Below are 20,455 nucleotides of genomic sequence, written 5' to 3' on the forward strand. Positions count from 1 at the left end.
AAAATGGACACTAGATGCACAGACAGGGCTAGTGACAGCTACTCATTACAAGCTTCAAGATGCATTCATGCATGCACCCTGGGTGTCACATGCTGGATGCAATGATGTTAGCATCAGCACATGCACAAATTGCTCCAACCTTATTTCATATTAGCTTTTAAAAGTGATGACCAATCCTATATACTGCCTCTACTTCCACTTGCATTCTCTTACATCTCCTTGAGCTACTTCAATTGTGGCTAGTTGATCCCATAAGTCTGGTATTTTGTCCCCATGTGGCACATGTTTTCCTCCTGGCTGAATATTTAAAATTAGTTATTTAACTCTAATACAGCCTTAGTGAACAGTCTCTGTTGAACTTAGCAGTTATTAACCTTTATTCTTTCCACAGTAATTTCCAGAATACTACCTAAAAATGTGAAAAACATCCTGGGGACACTAACAATGGCCAGTTTCCAATTTAAATTTTTTTCCCACTCATTACAATTATTCTGAAAATTTCCATTGCTTCCAACTACTGTCATCTTCCTCTGTGCTTGCGTGCTCTTTCTTCCACCGAGACATGGAATTTTAACTAGTCGCAGCAATATTAAAACATAAGTTCAGCCACAGCGAGAGGGTCAGTCTGTTGGAGAGTGATACTGAGAAGTTAATAATGGGTACAAGGAATTGGCATAAATCAGAAGAGGCAAAGAGACCAAAACTGGACATAACACTTCAGTGACATATAACCAGGGCTCCATATAATTGTATTAAGATATCTTATACACACAATTTCTCTTGTAAGCCAGCATATCATTTGGATGAAATGCTTATTATGCTTGCATGTTAATGTTCATTAACTGATGAACAAGGACCTCAACTCCCTTTGGAGGATCAAGCCCTCTTAGTCTCACACCATTTAAAAAACATTATTTCCATTTTTGCCAAAGTCGATGACTTCAGATTTCTCCATACAGTATTGTGTGTCAATTTGAGGCCCATTCACCTAGTCTCTCCAAAGCCCCTTGAATATCCTTACATCTTTTAACTCTCACTTCCATCTATTTTTGCTATCATCCACAAACTCGAAGTGTTAGTTTTTATCATATTCCCAAATATTTGACAGACTTTATAAACAGTTGGGGATTAAGCACCAATTCTTGTAGTACCCCACTAACACGTTAACCAGAAAATGATACATTCACCCTTATTAGGCTTTTTGCCCGATGACCAGTTTTCAATATGCCAATATATTCTCCCAAACTCCATCCGTACTAATTTTGCTTACCAATCTTATGTGGGACTTTATAAAAAGCTTTCTGAAAATCTAATGCATCATATCCACTAGTTCTCCCTTGTCAATCCTTCAAGTTACATCCTAAAAACTCCAAAAGGTTTATTAAACATGATTTCAATTTTATAGATCCATGTTGACTGTCCAATCCTAACACTGTGTCCTGTTATCACATCCCTATTACAGATTCTAGTATTTACTTTATGACTGATGTGAGGCATTAGTTCAGTTTTCTCTCTCCCTCCTTTCTTAAAGAGAGTGGGAAAGGCATCACAAAAAAATCTTACTACTCAAGGTAAGACCTCATGGTTAGTGACTGGTTCGCCAACAGGAAACAGTGAGTCAGGTTAAATGAGTCATAAAGCTGTACAGCACGGAAACAGACCCTTCAGTCCAACTTTTCCAAGCAGACCTGCTATCCTGAATTAATCTAGTCCCACTTGCCAGCATTTGGGCATATCCCTTTAAACCTTTCCTATTCATATACCCATCCAGATGTGTTTTAAAGGTTCTAATTGTGCTAGTCTCTACCACTTCCTCTTGCAGCTCATTCCATACACGCACCATTCTCTGCGTGATAAAGTTGCCTTTAGGTCCCTTTTAAATCTTTTCTCTCTCACGCTAAATCTATGCCATCTAGTTTGGGACTCCATCCCCCAGCCCCAATAAAGGCAAGCATACCAAACACCACCTTCACTATAGAGTCTACCTGCAACACTACTTTCAAGGCTCTACAAATGTGCATTCCAAAGGTCTCTTTGTTCATCAACACACCCCAGGACCTGACCATTAAATGTATAAGTCCAGCCCGATTTGCCTTTCCAAAATGCAGCACCTCACATTTATCCACTCCTCGGCTCAATGATCATCTGATCAAGATCCCATGGTACTGAGATAACATTCTTTGCTGTCCACTACACAACCAATTTTGGTGTCATCAGCAAACTTACTAACCACACTTCCAAAAGGTATCCTCCACCACCAGCCTCCCTCTTCTCACGTCGAGCCAGTTCCGTATTCAAATGGATAGTTCTCCCTATATTCCATGTGATTTAACTTTCCTACCCAGTCTACCATACAGAATCTAGTCAAATGCCTAGGTGAGATCTGTATAGATCATACCCAAAACGGAGTCATTTTCAAACTGAAGAATTGTAACTAGTAGAATTACAGATGGATTTACGAGGAGGCCTCAACTACCTACAATCAAAATACCAAATCTTCAAAGGAACAACCTATTTGCTGATGGTCAATGTTTGAGTTCTGACTAAATTACAAGCATGTACAAAAAAAAAGGTGACCTCCAGAGGTGAAGGGAGAGTGACAGCCCTTCATCTCAAGGCAGCATGCGACTAAATGTGTCATCAAGGAGTCCTACGAAAACTGAGCTCATGAAGATCAAGGGACAACTCTGCTGGGTGGAAGTCATAAGACGACAACTGTGGTTGCTGGAAATCAATAGTCTCAGCCCCAGGAATTCCTCCAAGAAGTGTCCTAGAACCATACATTAGCTACTTCATCAAATTATCCTCCCTCCAACCCAAGACTGGATATTTGCATAACAATCAGCTTATTCACATTTGTGATGTTGAAAACGTCTATATCGATTTTCAGGAAGACCTGGACAACATCCAGGCTTGGTGTGATTAATGTCAAGTAACATACTTGTCTCAAGTTCATGTAATAACTATTTCCAAAAAGAGAAACTATCATTCCTAGGCATTCAATGGCTTTATCATTGATGAATTCCTCACTATCAACATCCTAAGGGGTTTTTACATGGTAATGACAAAGACGTGACAGAGGAGTGGCCAGTGCTTGGAATGGGAATCTACCAGGTAAGACAGTGGAATAGCTATGATGGAGCTTCTGGGGGTGATTCAGGAGGCATAGCAAAAATGCATCCAAGGAAGAAGAAATGCACTAAGGGGAGGCAACAAAGGCTGACAAGGGAAGTCAGTAAAGGCATACAATATGCTCAATCTTAGAGGAAAGTTAGAGTCTTTAAAAAAAAACTAGCAGAGGATAATTCACAAAGCAATAAGGGGAGAGGAAACAAAACATGAGAGTGAGCTAGTTAGTAATACAAAGGAAGATTGCAAGTTTTTTTAGGTATCTAAAAAGTAATAGAGAGGCAAGAATGGACAATGGACTGGTGGAAAATGAAGCCAGAGTAGTAATAGGAAATAAAATGGCAGAGGGCCAGAATAGGTACTTTGTTTCAGTTTTCACAGTGGAAGATACCAGCAGCTTATCGTACTCCAAGCAAGCCGGGGGCAGAGGCGAGTATAGCGGCCATCGCTAAGGAGAAGGTTCTGGGGAAGCTGAAAAGTCTGAAGGTGATACATCACCCGGACCAGTGTTCTGAAGGAGACAGCTGAGGAGATTGCAAATGCACCTTTCAGGAATCACTGGAGTGAGGGAGAGTATCAGAGGACTGGAAAATAGTTAATGTATCACCCCAGTTTATGGGAGGGAGGCAGAAGACAGGAAATCACAGGCCGGTTAGCCTAACCTGTCATTGGTAAGATTTTAAGAGTCGATTATTAAGGATGAGATTGCAGAGTGCTTGCATGTGCGTGACAAAATAGGTCTGAGTCTGCATGGCTTCATCAAGGGGAGGTCAAGCCGAACAAATCTGATAGAATTCCGAAGAGGTTAGACAAGTTTGACAACTAAGAGCCAGTGAACACGCTCTATTTGGATTTCAAGGCCTTTGACAAGGAGCTGCCATGAGGACGCTAAATAAGAGCTCATGGTGTTAGGGACAAGTATTGGCCTAGATTGGCGATTGGCTGACTGGCAGAAGGCAGACAGTACGAATAAAGAGGTCCTTATCAGGGGGATAGCTGGTGACTAGTGAAGTTCCATAGGGGTCAGTGTTGGGACCATAGCAGTTCATGTTATAAATTAACTATCTGGACAAAGGAACAAAGGCAGTGTTGCCAAGCTTGCAAACGACACAAAAGATACGTGGAAGAATGGGCAGGGCTGCGGAAGAGGAAAGGCTGCAAAAAAGACTTGTTCAGGATAGGAGAGCAGGCAAAGCAGTTACAAATGAATACCTATGGTAAAGTGCGAAGTTAAGAGACTTCAGTGAATCCTGAACTAGGACCTCCAAGGTTAACATGCAGGTTCAGTTGAGTTAGGAAGGCAAATGTAATGTTTGCATTCATTTCAAGAGGGTTTGAGCAGAGATGTATTGTTGAGGCTGTATCAGGCTCTAGTCAGCCTGTATTTGGAATATTAAGCGCAGTTTGGACCCAGTACTGAAGGAAAGAAGTGCTGGTGCTGGAGGGGGGTCCAAAGGAGGTTTATGAGAATGATCTCAGGGATGAAGAGCTTGTCATACGAGCAGTTGAGAAGTCTAGGTCTGTACTCAATGGAGTTTAGAAGGATATGGGAGGGGTATCTGATTGAAGCTTACAGAATACCCACAGGCATGGATTGAGTGAACGTAGAGACGATGTTTCCACTTATAGGCGACTAGGACCAAAGGGCAAAGCCAAAGAGTTAAGGTTTGGAGGTGGAATCTCTTCAGCCAGAGGATGGTTAATCTGCGGAATTACTGGGCGCTATGGAGGCCAACACGTAGTATACCAGACAGATAGATAGATTCTTGACTGGCAAGTGGATAATGGGTACAGGGAGAAGGCTGGAGAATGGGGGGCTTGAAACACATCAGCCATGATCAAATGGCTGAGCAATTTCTGCTGAATGGTCTAATCCTGCTCCTATGTCTTATGGTCAGTGGCTAGAAACTGTGCCATCCATATCAATCCTGTGGCTCCAAGAGCAGGTCAGAGGCTAGAAATTCTGTGACATGTAATTCACCTCAGTATCCCATCCTGTCTACCATCTGCATGATTGGAAGTCATGCCATCAGGTTACAATCCAACAGGTTTATTTGAAATCACATACTTTCAGAATGCTATTCCTTTGTCAGGTCACCTTAAGTTGCGACAATGAAATTGTGTGATTTCAAATAAACCTGGTGTCGTGTGACTTCTGACCTTGTCCGCCCCAGTCCAATAATGACATCTCCACATCATGGCAACGATCTACAAGGCACTGGTTAGGAGTGTGATGAAATATTCTCCACCTGTCTAATTTCGTGCAGCTCCAACAACAGTCAAGTTTGACACTATTCCCAATAGAACAATCTCCTGCTCCGTCACCTTCAAAATTTTATTCCCTTCGTCAGCAATGCACGAAGACAGTGTGTACTATCTACAAGACACACTGCAATAATTCATAGAGGGTTTTTTTTTCTCACAGCACCTCCCAAACACTCAACCTCTACTACCTAGAAGGATAAGGGCGACAGATGCATGGGAACACCGTCTTGACTTGGAAATATACTCCTATTCCTTCAGTGTGGCTGGGTAAATATCCTGAACCCCTTCCCAACAGCACTGCGGGTGTGTTACACCCCAAAGACTACAACTCTTCAAAGTGACAGCTCACAGCTATCTTTTTCAGGGTAAAAAAACGACAAGCAGTAATTGCAAACCTATTCAATGGCACTCATAGACCCTGACCATATACAGAGAAACCTCAAATATCCAAATTTCAGATTATCCAGCAAGATGGCAAGGTCCTGATGCTTTGCAAAACTATGCTATCCAGCATTCGATTAACCGAATGAAATATTGCCCGCCTGTGTCCTTCGGATAGTCAAGGCTCCTCTGTAAAAAGGATATTGATAACTTGAATGAAGGGAATGAGTATACAGTAGCCACGTTTGCTGATGACAAATATCAGTAGGAAAGCAAGTTGTGAAGGGGACATAATCTGCACAGGATAGGCTGTGGACAAAAATTTGGTGGATGAAGTATGACAAAACACACTGCCCACTTTGACAATGGAAAGGTTGAATATTACTTAAGGGAGACAGAAGAAATCTGTGGTGCAGAGATTTTGAATCTCAAAAAGCTAGAATGCAAGCACAGGCAAGTAATGGTAAGATCACAAGAAGATTATCAATTATCACAATATAAGACAAGATGGTGCTACAGTTATACACAAGGTCCAAATGACAGCAACTCATAATACTGCATGGTTTTCTTCCCTCTGCTCAAGGGAGGTACATAATTGCATTCAAAGCATTTCAGTGAAGCTTCATTCACTTAATTTCTAGGGTGAACCACTTGCCTTATAAAGGAAAGGTTCAGCAGGTTAGGTCTATGCACACTGCTATTTAGAAGATGGCTTTACTGAAGCATGTCAGATTCTGAGGGGACTTAGAGTCGATGCCAGAATGATGTTTCTCCACATGGGGCAGTCTGGAACAAGGGCTCATAGTTCAAAAGATATAGATCTCCAATTAAGAAGAAATGGAGAGGGACTTTTCTTTGAGGGTCACTAATACTTTGGAATCTTCAGAAAGCAATGGCATTTGGGTGAATACATTAAAGACTCACTTAAGGTAGATTTTTGATCGACAAAGGAGTCAGAGCTTTTGGGCTATGCAAGAAAGTGACAGCAAAACCATTATCAGAACAGCCATGATGTTACTGAATAAACTGTCCCCATGACTTGTCCTACCTGCCTATCTTCTTTTCCACCTTTCCACTCCACCCTCCCCCCGCCCTATCACCTTCATTCCCTCCCCCACTCACCTATTGTACTCTATGCTACTTTCTCCCCACCCCCACCTCTAACTTATCTCTCCACCCTTCAGGCTCTCTGCCTGTATTCCTGATGAAGGGCCTTTGCCCGAAACGTCGATTTTACTGCTCCTCGGATGCTGCCTGAACTGCTGTGCTCTTCCAGCACCACTAATCGAGAATCTGGTTTCCAGCATCTGCAGTCAGTCATTGTTTTTACCTACTGAATGGAAGGTTACTCCTACTTATGTTTAAGTTGATAAACATCTACAGACATGCAAACATGTTGGAGTGCTATTGTAACCATCAACTTGCTTAGTTTTAGCCATGTTTATAAATACCCCAGATGGTGGAATGGAAAACCTTACCAAGAGTTTCTCTCATATTTTTATACAAGTTGATAGAGTCTGTATCCTTCATGAACTCTCGTACAACCTCGCCTTGGTCATTTTCCACCACAAGTACTTCTTCTGGTTTGGCCATGCGACTGACCATTAGAAGGCGCACCTTTGAGGAATATTTTATAGTTATATATCATCAGTCTCACATACAGCAAATGAAGCAACCATGCTAGAATATCATGATTTGGAGGTGTCTGTGTTGGACTGGGGTGTACAAAAGTTAAAAATCATGCAACACCAGGTTATAGTCCAACAAATTTATTTGGAAGCACTGCTCCTTCATCAGGTGGTTGTGGAGTATCACAATCTTCACAACCATCTGATGAAGGAGTATTGTTCCAAAAGCTAGTGCTTCCAAATAAAACGTTGGCCTATAACCTGGTGTTGCGTGATTTTTAATCATGAATATCAAGTCACATTGAATGATTCACATTCAAGTGTGACATTTAATTTGCAAACAGCAAATCCAATAAACTGGCACTTAATTTCAAAGAACTTCAAAGACTGTTTCTAATGAAAGTGAACTAAAATGTTGCTCCAATAAGCACTTACATACATTAAGTTAGAAAACATTTTGATCTGAACATTAAAGCAAAGGAATGATAGAAATTTTATTCACAAAGGACAAAGAATCTAAATGGTGCGATTCCCTCCACAATAGTACATCTCAGAAGAACAATGCAATGAGTATGTCCAGTGATTAAATTTTACTGAAGCAATAGGATAGATTTCTATTAACTCACTGAATGCTTACCTTCGATAACACTGGCAAATAAAGTTGTCTTCTTGGAGGAACATCAAAATGTTGACTTCCAGAAAGCACAGGCGATGCAGGTGTTGAAAATGGACTTTCCCTATAGAGTTCAGAAGCCAAATGGTTCCAATACTCGAGGCAAATTTTGAATATCTCCGTTTCCTCCACTTCTGACACAAGCAGCATATAGTGAAGAGCCTACAGAATATTCAAAAGATTTAAACTGAATTATTCTTTCCTCAGTTATGCACAATAATTTATGACAGCATTATAAAGGAAGATTTACTAAAACTCTTACCTCCATAAGTGTTTCTCTCAAATTCAATCGTTTTTCAATAAGTTGCCCATGTTCTTTCAGAAATGTACAAAGAAATAGGCTCAAATTCTGGATGAAATTCTGTTCATCATCTTTTCCATTAGCATAAGCCACTCTAATATTGGTGTTCAAAGGAAGCATCTAATAGTAAGTTAAGAGAAAACAAAAGTATTACTCCCACACTGAATTGCCTACAGCCACAGTTCAACTGTTACAAACAAGCTCTTATCTGATCAAATCTAATGGCTATTATTCTTTTATAGATAGGAGATCATTTGCAAAATTCTGCAGAAGAAGAACTTAAAGTTAGATGTTTTTTAAACTGTCATCTTGAATAATATATTTAAATCTCAATGAAGATTGCAAGGGTGTGGGAAATGAGTACACAGAGAAAACAAAATAAAAAGCTGTTACAAAATGACAATTAAGTTTGTTTTCAAATTCACTTAGCAGGATTAGAATTACTGACTACTGTTGTGATACAATTCTCAACTATGCCTTTTGACACACTCCAATTATTTACCAATGTCTGCATATTAACAAATCAGTGCTTACACGACTAAGCTGCACTAAGTTTTGGATTTACTGCATAACATTATTAGTCATAGAGATGTACAGCACAGAAACAGACCCTTCAGTCCAACTCACCCATGCCGAGCAGATATCCTAACCTAACCTAGTCCCATTTGCCAGCACTTGGCCCATGTCCCTCCAAACCCTTCCTATTCACATATTCATCCAGATGCCTTTTAAATGCTGTAATTGTACCAGCCTCCACCACTTCCTCTGGCAACTCATTCCATACACGCACAACCCTCCGTGTAAAAGTTGTCCCTTTTAAATCTTTCCCCTCTCACCATAAAGCTGTGCCCTCCAGTTCTGGATTCCCCACCCCAGGGAAAAGACCTTGTCTGTTTACTCTATCCACGCCCATCATGATTTTATAAACCTCTATAAGGTCACCCCTCAGCCTTTGACGCTCCAGGGAAAACAGTACCAGCCTATTCAGCCTCTACCTACAGCTCAAATCCTCCAACCCTGGTAACATCTTGTAAATCTTTTCTGAACCCTTTCAAGTTTCACAGCATCCTTCCAATAAGGAGACCAGAACTGCACACAATATTCCAACAGCGGTCTAACCAATGTCTTGTACATCCGCAACATGACCTCCCCACTCCTATACTCAATGCTCTGACCAATAAAGGCAAGCATACCAAACGCCTTCTTCACTATCCTATCTACCTGCGACTCCACTTTCAAGGAACTATGAACCTGCACTCCAAGGTCTCTGTTTAGTAACACTCCCCAGGACCTTACCATTAAGTGTACAAGTCCTGCTCTGATTTGCTTTCCCAAAATGCAGCACCTCACATTTATTAAATTAAACTCCACCTGCCACTCTTCAGCCTATTGGCCCATCTGATCAAGATCGTGCTGGACTCTGAGGCAATCTTCTTTGCTGTCCACTACACCTCGAACTTTGGTGCCATCTGCAAACTTGTTAACTACACTTCCTATGTTCACATTTAAATCATTTTCTATAAAATGACAAAAAGCAGTGGACCCAACACCAATCCTTGTGACACACCACTGGTCATATGTCCCCAGTCTGAAAAGCAACCACCCAGTCTTCTACTTTTGAACCAGTTCTGTAATCAAATGACTATTCTCCCTGTATTCCACGAGATGTAACCTTGCTAACCAGTCTCCCATGAGGAACCTTGTTGAATGCCTACTGAAGTCCCATAGACATCACGTCCACTGCTCTGCCCTCAACCCTCTTTGTGACTTCTTCAAAAAACTCAATCAAATTCATGAGACATGATTTCCCATGCATAAAGCCATGCTGCATATCTCTGATCAGTCCATGCCTTTTCAAATACATGTAAATCCTCAGGATTCCCCACCAACAACTCGCCCACCACCGACAGCAGACTCACCAGTCTATGGCTCCCTGGCTTTTCCTTACCACCTTTCTTAAATAGTGACACCATGTTAGCCAAACCAGAATCTTTCAGCACCTCACCTGTGACTATCGATGGTACAAGGAGTATACTTAAGAGGGAAATTGGTAGGGCAACAAGGGGACATGAGACAGTTTTAGCTAAAAAGGGTTAAGGAGAATCCAAAGGGATTTTATAAATACATTAAAGGACAAAAGGGTAATTAGGGATAGAATAGAACCCTTCAAAGATCAGCAAGGCAGCCTGTGTGTGGAGCCCCGGGGAGATATTAAATAAGTATTTTGCATCAGTGTTTACTGTGGAGAAGGACATGGAAGATATAGAATATGGGGAAATAGATGGTATTCTTTCAATTCGTGTGATCAAATGTTACTGAACTTTCCACCCCAGCTTCAGGAACCCAAGTAGCAAAATAGACCATTCCACACACAGCCACATCTTTGTCACCAAAAACATTAATGTTACCCTGCTTAAGCACATAATTGAAAAGTTCTTTCCATTTCAAAATCATTAGTGTGGCTTTGACAGGCCTGAGCTCCCACCATATACTTCCACAAAATACAATTAATTACATAAGCCTGAAACATTAAAAGTATTCCCATGCAATTTCTTGTATTTACTAATGACATTCCTGAACCATTTTCTTACTGAAGTAGATATATTTGCTTAGGTGAGTCCAGGAGCCTCATACAGGAGATGTTACACCTATTTTATATTTTCAAACTTGTTTAGAATAATATGCCCCTCAATCCTGATCTGCCATTTAATACCATTAGAGCTTCTTTTCTGCCAAAATCCACTTCTATATTCATTTGTTTTAATGATAATCACCATGGTCACTGTTGGGCTAGCGGTTTATTCCAGATTTTTAATGAGTTCAAATTTCACCATTCCCCAAGGTGGAATTTGAATCCGTATCCCAGGGCATTAACATGGATTACCAGCCCAATTACATTTCTACTATGTCACTGCATCCCTTTGGTTTAAAAATGTTCCTGTGAAGCCACTAGGTCACATCCAGTATTTTAAAGAGGCACGACATAGTTGACCAACTATCTTTTGAGAAGCTTACACATTCCACTTCCATTCGCTCCCCTTTATCCGTCTGACTCGATACATTTGCCTTTGTTAAATTATTTTTGTTTTTGATCATACTATGACTTTTTTAAGTGGATTTCTTAATTATAATTTCAGCAATTTCTGATGTTTAATTTCAGGCTAACTGGTCTATACTTCCCTGATTTCTCTTGTTTTTTTTAAATTAGTAGTGTTTAATATAATTACTTTTAAAACAACTGGGCCTTTCAGCAACTTTGGGGAATCAGACCAGTGCATATACCAATCACAGAAACTCCCTCTTACAGAATCTTAGGACATGTGTCAACAAGTCCATGTGATTTGTCAGATTTTAATGTTCAGATTTCTCTCTCCTATCAGCTCCATGGTTACCTTCGCGATCTGGGTATGAAATTTCTGTCTTCTAAAATAACAAAATATAGGTTCAACATGTCTGACATTATTTACCTTGTCTCCTGTTGTGAAAAAAACAGATACACTCACACAATGTGTGTTTATATTCCAGATTAGTTTGCTCTTGATACATGCCCACCCAACAAAGCCCATATGACCAGAACAATTTAAAATTTTTTTAAAATGTAAGCCTCTTTTGATATATTATCATACTTGAGGAGAGAGAGAGAGAGAGAGAGAGAGAGAGAGAAGAGGGGATTAACATACCTGTTTCAGTTGTATCATTGTTAGTGTAAACAGAGTAACAAACTGCTCTTCATACTGGCTGACACTCACTCCAGCAATCTCTGTCAGGCACTTCAGAGTCACATTTCTGAACATAGGCACATTCAGAAACTAAAACACAAAAGCCGTATGTTATTTAAATGTTCTTACCTAGACTAGCTTAAAAGAGGTTTCTACAAAACCTGAAAATAAAGAATGCACATACCTTATATATCAGTGTACTGATCAATTTTGTTTCAAAGATATATCCAAGTGGAATCCAGTTCAAGAATCTCAACAATGTTTCCAAGGTAGCTTGAACAAGTGGAGCATTTTGAGAGTTTTCCTACAATGGAAAATAGTTTGTTGAAATCTACCTAAATTAGCAAAACTGCCAGATTTAAAAATTAAATGACTTATTTACCATGACAAACTGGCACAGCTGGAATATCTGAGAGAATTCATTGCACATGCTGCAAAGAAAGAACAAGTTATATTTATGTATGAGAATAAGTTAAGAATATTGTTGGACCAAAGTTGACTTAAATGAAGTACAAGTCCAGATTATACCTGTCCTTCAAATGCTTTGCTTTAACCTGGGTCATCTGTCCACTGGAGAAATCAAACACTTCCTCACTCAGCAATTTAAGAATAATCATGTTGTTCTGGCACAAGCTCTCACTGGTTCTACTTGCACCAACAATGTCACTGATGAATGTGGGCCAATGTTTTGGCCACTCCTGCTTCAGTATCTGTGTAAATAATGATACCAAATTATGCATTTACTGCAAAATTAAACATCGAAAAGAAGGACAGTTAACATTTTCCTCTGTCAGTTAATACAGCTAGTCAACCTGAAGACAATAAAAAGATCGACGTTCTATAGGTTATAATTCTGATCAAATTGTCGTCTGTCTACAAGTGCAGAATCCCCATTAACAGGGAGTTTAAAAAAAAGCTATATAGCTTCGCTATCCCTTGCAATCATTGCCCTCCACTCAAATCTCAGGAGAAGCTAGCTTTAATGTCATTTAAACACTAATCAATTTAGATTAGATTACATTCCCTAGTGCGGAAACAGGCCCTTCGACCCAACTAGCCCACACCGACCCATTTCCCTCTGACTAATGCATCTAGCACTATGGGCAATTTAGCATGTCCATTTAATTTAGCGAGTTTTTTTTTGGAAGCTCTTGTACTAATATCTCTACTCAGTACGGATAATGCAATCTATTCCAGAAGTAAAATAAGTCTATATTGAAAAATCCAGACAGTGCAATGATTTTGGTATGTTAAAAGATTGCATTGCATGCGAATACAATTTCTATTGCTGCCTTGTTTTATTTCTAACAAAGCAGCTGAATTTGTTTTGAATGAAGAGAATCTGGATGGGTCTCCTGTGAACTGAATCTACAGCCAGTTGTCACCAAGACATCATCTTCAGAAACTGCAACACTGTGAAAGAAATGTACTAGTCCATGTGAGAGTGTAACTTGAATTCTAGTTTGTTTTAATAACATTTCATGTGCCAAGTTTCCAATTATAAAATTTGAAGCTACATTTTTGGCAGTATAGTTTCCTTTCACACCCTAATTTTTGTTTAGTGTGACCACTGCAAATACACAATAGACAATAGGTGCAGGAGTAGGCCATTCTGCCCTTGGAGCCTGCACCACACAAATTGACTTTTATTCCATAAACTTAAAAATATTCAGGGTGATTTGATCTAATTTTTCAAGATAATACGGTGAATTGTTCAGGTTAATTGGTAGAAACTATTTCTGATTGGGACATCAACAAGGAGAGCATAGCCTAAAATTTAGAACCAGACCTTTCAGGTGAATTTAGGAAGCATTTCCATATGCCGTGATTGAGGTTTGGAATTCTTGCTTACAGATAACAGTTTGATACAAAGTCAATTGTTAGTTTTTAAGTCTGAGTTGATTTTTGTTAAGAAAAGGTTTAGGGAAATTGTGAGTATATGGAGTTAGGTTACAAATTGGCCTTTGATTTCACTGGAATTAAAGGGATTAACTGGCTTACTCCTCTTCAAGTGTTCTTTAAAAAGTCACAGGTATTCAGAAATTAATGAGATGTGGGGTCAGAATTAAATGTATGGTTTAGTTACTGCTCATGCATTTCAGCTGATTCCTAATGCAACTTGCCAAACTGGTGGTTTGGGTAAATTCTACATCAGCATTTGTTCTTCATGTTAAAGAACAGCTAAATTCCCACATTTACAACATTTAAAAGGCATTTGGACAATGCATGGAGAGGAAAGGTTTAGAAGGATATGGGCTAATTGCAGAGAAATGGGGTTAGTGTGGCTGGTCACTTTGGTCGACATGGACCAGTTTGGGCCAACAGGGCCTGTTTCCATGCTGCAGGACTCTGAGTCAGATATTTAGCAGACAGTATATTCACTAAAGGTCAACACATATAGTGTGTTAACACTAAGTTCGCCTTTCAAGAAACACCATTCTGTCTATAAGGAATGAGACCCCAATTAAAATATATATTAGAGTTAGAGAACAGTCTGCTGCTCACCCTTCTTTTTAGATTGCAAAGTCAGGGTTAGAGAGTTTCCAACCAGCAATGTGCAGATACTTATTATTCAATTGTACATTACACCCACTTCCTCCCATTTTGGCAAAAAAGTTCAATTCTATGTGGGAAGAGGTGTCTTTGTTTTGCACCAACCTGAAAAGATTCAACAGGAAAATAAAACCACCAATTTACAATCAGAACAAATTTCAAATTTTTAATTTCAGAGTACAGAACCTTCTTGTCCCCTGGTAAAAACATTCAAAACCCAAGAGATAGTAGTACCGGAGAGCAAAATAATTCTTGACATCTCTCTTGGGGTACGGAGCACAAAAAGGACAGAATGATCAAGATAAGAGGTGTGTTCAATTTGTAGCCTAGGTTTACATCTTATGAACATGAAGGGCATTGAACAAACAATATCCCGTGCCCTAGTATAACTCCAGAATCTTATGCTAAAGTAAAAAATAAATTAGAAATCAATTGAGAAACAAAATAAGCACAAAGTTTGTGCGAAGATTTGTAGCTCGGGTGCTCGTTGTTGTGGTTCTGTTCGCCGAGCTAGAAGTTTTTGTTGCAAACGTTTCGTTCCCTGGCTAGGCGACATCATCAGTGCTTGGGAGCCTCCTGCGAAGCGCTTCTTTGATGTTTCCTCCGGTGTTTATAGTGGTCTGTCCCTGCTGCTTCTGGTTGTCAGTTTCAGCTGTCCGCTGTAGTGGTTGGTATATTGGGTCCAGGTCGATGTGTTTGTTGATGGAGTTTGTGGATGAATGCCATGCCTCTAGGAATTCCCTGGCTGTTCTCTGTCTGGCTTGCCCTATGATAGTAGTGTTGTCCCAGTCGAATTCATGTTGCTTGTTGTCTGCGTGTGTGGCTACTAAGGATAGCTGGTCGTATCGTTTCGTGGCTAGTTGATGTTCATGTATGCAGATTGTTAGCGGTTTTCCTTTTGTCCTATATAGTGTTTTGTGCAGTCCTTGCATGGTATTTTGTACACTACATTAGTTTTGCTCATGTTGGGTATCAGGTCCTTCGTTCTGGTGGGTTATTGTCTGAGCGTGGCTGTTGGTTTGTGTGCCATTGTGAGTCCTAGGGGTCGCAGTAGTCTGGCTGTCAGTTCTGAGATGCTCCTGATGTATGGTAGTGTGGCTCGTCCTTTTGGTTGTGGTATGTCCTCGTTCCGTGGTCTTTCTCTTAGGCATCTGTTGATGAAGTTGCGCGGTATCCGTTTTTGGCGAATACCTTGTATAGGTGTTCCTCCTCTTCTTTTTGCAGTTCTGGTGTACTGCAGTGTGTTGTGGCCCTTTTGAATAGTGTCCTGATGCAGCTTCGTTTGTGTGTGTTGGGGTGGTTACTTTCATAGTTTAGGACTTGGTCTGTGTGTGTGGCTTTCCTGTATACCCTTGTAGTGAATTCTCCGTTCGGTAATCTCTGTACCATCACGTCTAGGAATGGGTGTTGGCTATCCTTTTCTTCTTCTCTCGTGAATCGGATTCCTGTGAGTGTGGCGTTGATGATCCGGTGTGTTTTTTCTATTTCCGTGTTTTTAATGATTACAAATGTGTCATCAACATATCTGACCCAGAGTTTGGGTTGAATTTGTGGTAGGACTGTTTGTTCTAATCTTTGCAAAACTGCCTCTGCTATGAGTCCCGAGATTGGTGATCCCATGGGTGTTCCCGCGCAACTTCATCAACAGATGCCTAAGAGAAAGACCACGGAACAAGGACATACCACAACCAAAAGGACTAGCCACACTACCATACATCAGGAGCATCTCAGAACTGACAGCCAGACTACTGCGACCCCTAGGACTCATAACGGCACACAAACCAACAGCCACGCTCAGACAACAACTCACCAGAACGAAGGACCCGATACCCAACATGAGCAAAACTAATGTAGTGTACAAAATACCATGCAAGGACTGCACAAAACACTATATAGGACAAACAGGAAGACAGCTAACAATCCGCATACATGAACATCAACTGGCCACGAAACGATACGACCAGCTATCCTTAGTAGCCACACACGCAGACAACAAGCAACATGAATTCGACTGGGACAATACTATTATCATAGGGCAAGCCAGACAGAGAACAGCCAGGGAATTCCTAGAGGCATGGCATTCATCCACAAACTCCATCAACAAACACATCGACCTGGACCCAATATACCAACCACTACAGCGGACAGCTGAAACTGACAACCGGAAGCGGCAGGGACAGACCACTATAAACACCGGAGGAAACATCAAAGAAGCGCTTCGCAGGAGGCTCCCAAGCACTGATGATGTCGCCTAGCCAGGGAACGAAACGTTTGCAACAAAAACTTCCAGCTCGGCGAACAGAACCACAATAAAATAAGCTAACAAGTTTATTTTCAATAAAAACTTTGATACAAATTTAGAAATACAAACACATCTAAAAGAACTAAGTGAATCTACTCACAAACCATCTTGAATCTCACCTGAACCAAAATCATATTTAGTTTTCCAATGTAAACCTTCTCCTTCTAAAACAAAAAGAAACAACTCAGTAAACAATTATGGACTGAATCCAGAAAATCTGCATAATACAATTTAGCGAAAACTTACCTCAATGTTAACAGGATCAGATGAAGTTTTTATAATCAATCCAACAACGTATTTTTTAATGCCTAGATGCAATGGAAAAGGAACAATAAAGTCGATAAGTGACATAGGTGGTTCATTTATTAGTAGCAATTACATTTGACTTTAAAAGATGAAAATATTAAACACCTAATCAACATACTATTTCTTAAAAGCTGCACGTCCTATATTCAAGAGCTCAAATTTGCAACACAACAGTGATCTATTTTCACATGCTTAGTACCAATTAGAGCTGGAAAGAGAAATAATGCTGGAGAAACTCAGCACGTCTGACAGCCGCTGTGGAGAGAGAAACAGAATTAACACTGCAAGTCAAGTATGACTCTTCTTTAGAACAGGGGAGACTTTACTTCCATAAAATTGGACATTGGAGTAAACGAATTACTCAAACCCTCTCCGTGAAAATGTTGCCCCTTAGGTCTCTTTTATATCTTTCCCCTCTCACCCTAAACCTATGCCCTCTAGTTCTGGACTCCCCGACTCCAGGGAAAAGACTTTGCCTATTTACCCTATCCATGCCCATCATAATTTTGTAAACCTCTATAAGGTCACCTCTCAGCCTCTGACGCTCCAGGGAAAACAGCCTCAGTTGTTCAGCCTCTCCCTGTAGTTCAAATCCTCTAACCATGGCAACATGCTTGTAAATCTTTTCTGAACCCTTTCAAGTTTCACAACATCTTTCCGATAGGAAGGAGACCAGAATTGCACGCAATATTCCAACAGTGGCCTAACCAATGTCCTGTACAGCCGCAACATGACCTCCCAACTCCTGTACTCAATACTCTGACCAATAAAGGAAAGCATACCAAACACCTTCTTCACGATCCTATCGACCTGCGACTCCACTTTCAAGGAGCTATGAACCTGCACTCCAAGGTCTCTTTGTTCAGCAACACTCCCTAGGACCTTACCATTAAGTGTATAAGTCCTGCTAAGATTTGCTTTCCATAAATGCAGCACCTCGCATTTATCTGAATTAAACTCCATCTGCCACTTCACAGTCCATTGGCCCATCTGGTCCAGATCCTGTTGTAATCTGAGGTAACCCTCTTCGGTGTCCTCTACACCTCCAATTTTGGTGTCATCTGCAAACATACTAACTGTACCTCTTATGCTTGCATCCAAATCATTTATGTAAATGACAAAAGGTAGAGGGCCCAGCACCGATCCTTGTGGCACTCTACTGGTCACAGGCCTCCAGTCTGAAAAACAACCCTCCACCACCACCCTCTGTCATCTACTTTGAGCCAGTTCTGTATCCAAATGGCTAGTTCTCCCTGTATTCCATGAGATCTAACCTTGCTAATCAGTCTCCCATGGGGAACCTTGGCAAACGCCTTACTGAAGTCCATATAGATCACATCCACTAGTCTGCCCTCATCAATCTTCTTTGTTATTTCTTCAAAAAACTCAAATCAAGTTTGAGAGACATGATTTCGCACGCACAAAGCCATGTTGACTATCCCGAATCAGTCCTTGCCTTTTCAAATACATGTACATCCTACCCCTCAGGACTCCCTCCAACAACTTGCCCACCGAGGTCAGGCTCACCGGTCTATAGTTTCCTGGCTTGTCTTTACCGCCCTTCTTAAAACAGTGGCACCACGTTTGCCAACCTCCAGTCTTCCGGCACCTCACTTGTGACTATCGATGATACAAATATCTCAGCAAGAGGCCTAGCAATCACTTCTCTAGCTTCCCACAGAGTTCTCGGGTACACCTGATCAGGTCCTGGGGATTTATCCACCTTTAACCGTTTCAAGACATCCAGCACTTCCTCCTCTGTAATCTGGACATTTTGCAAGATGTCACCATCTATTTCCCTACAGTCTATATCTTCCATATCCTTTTCCACAGTAAATACTGATGCAAAATATTCATTTAGTATCTCCCCCATTTTCTGTGACTCCACACAAGGCCGCCTTGCTGATCTTTGAAGTGCCCTATTCTCTTCCCTAGTTACCTTTTTGTCTTTAATATATTTGTAAAAACCCTATGGATTCTCCTTAATTCTATTTGCCAAAGCTATCTCATGTCCCCTATTTGCCCTCCTGATTTCCCTCTTAGTATACTCCTACTTTCTTTACACTCTAAGGATTCACTCGATCTATCCTGTCTATACCTGACATATGCTTCCTTCTTTTTCTTAACCAAACCCTCAATTTCTTTAGTCATCCAGCATTCTGTATACCTACCAGCATTCCCTTTCACCCTGACAGGGTCCTAGGTATTAACTCAAGACATACTACTATTCCAGATATGTAACAGAGGGGACTGATTTGAACATGCATTTCCACTGCTGTTTAAGGTCAATGCTGTTACACTTATACAACTCTTCCTTGAGAAAGTTTTTTTCCCTGCCTGGTTGATACTATGAAACTACAATACTAAAAAAAAATCCTGTTTTGTTAAGAGCTTCCAGCTCTCAGAGGCAGCTTCAGGCCAATCCAAATCCAACATAATCATATTTGACAGCTGTGAAAAATTGCACTACAGGAAATGAGACAACCCACAACATCCTTAAAGAAAAAGTCAACTCCACCTCTTGGTGTTAGTGGATCCTTTAAAAATTACCAAGATCCAAATCCACAGCTTTACTGAAACAAATCAGTTCTGCCTTGAGTCACACCAGGTGTACCCAGTTTTGTTGAAATCTATCTGTAAGGTATATATTGGTTAACAAACAAGGGCAAAAACATTACCTCTGCCCATTTTCAGTGGCAAGGGAGGGGGATAGTATACCATAGTCTCAGCATTTTACAGCATTCTGAACATTGGATCCATCGATCTTCACACTTTAGACAAATTTAACAATCACCTTAACAGGTCATAGCTAAGAATGACATCTACCTATGTGAAGCTGCATATTTAAGTTCAAGCAGTGCATTCCATCCTGGCATATATTTAGAACCTCTTACAATAAACATATTTACAGTACAGGTAATGCAGTTCATACTCCCAATAGGTACATGGAAACATAAATAAGATTAGCATTGCTAAGGTTTTACAAACCCACAAAACAATCTAATTGCATAATAGTATACCTTTACTAATGGATTAAAATCAGGGGATTTCCTACCAAAATCATGGATGCATCCTTAGCATACCAGTAGCAGCTCAAGACGGCTCACCATCACCTTTAAGGGCAATAATGAATTGCCAATAAGGCATGGTTTTGACACACTCACCCACATATCAAGAATGATTAAAACAAAAATTCAT

The 20,455-nt window shown here is 40.4% G+C and overlaps 1 protein-coding gene across 6 annotated transcripts in view; it reads right to left on the reverse strand.

Annotated features, from left to right (window-relative positions):
- LOC122552899 (exportin-1) overlaps nucleotides 1-20,455 on the reverse strand; it is an 81,452-nt gene that overhangs the window by 42,150 nt on the left and 18,847 nt on the right. For all 6 annotated transcript variants that reach the window (XR_015758464.1, XM_043696079.2, XM_043696078.2 and 3 more), the window contains 9 exons: nucleotides 17,198-17,259; nucleotides 17,071-17,115; nucleotides 12,625-12,806; nucleotides 12,479-12,527; nucleotides 12,281-12,400; nucleotides 12,058-12,186; nucleotides 8,339-8,497; nucleotides 8,041-8,238; nucleotides 7,254-7,392 (listed from right to left, as the gene is read on the reverse strand). Coding sequence is in view for 5 of the 6 variants with exons in the window: in XM_043696079.2 (XP_043552014.1) it covers nucleotides 7,254-7,392; nucleotides 8,041-8,238; nucleotides 8,339-8,497; nucleotides 12,058-12,186; nucleotides 12,281-12,400; nucleotides 12,479-12,527; nucleotides 12,625-12,806; nucleotides 17,071-17,115; nucleotides 17,198-17,259 (1,083 nt within the window). In the remaining variant the exon portion in view is untranslated. The remainder of the gene's footprint in view (nucleotides 1-7,253; nucleotides 7,393-8,040; nucleotides 8,239-8,338; nucleotides 8,498-12,057; nucleotides 12,187-12,280; nucleotides 12,401-12,478; nucleotides 12,528-12,624; nucleotides 12,807-17,070; nucleotides 17,116-17,197; nucleotides 17,260-20,455) is intronic.

Source organism: Chiloscyllium plagiosum, unplaced genomic scaffold (assembly GCF_037043375.1).
Source record: "Chiloscyllium plagiosum isolate Xiang-an unplaced genomic scaffold, Cpla_swu_hap1 HiC_scaffold_10, whole genome shotgun sequence".
Lineage (NCBI taxonomy): Eukaryota > Metazoa > Chordata > Chondrichthyes > Orectolobiformes > Hemiscylliidae > Chiloscyllium > Chiloscyllium plagiosum.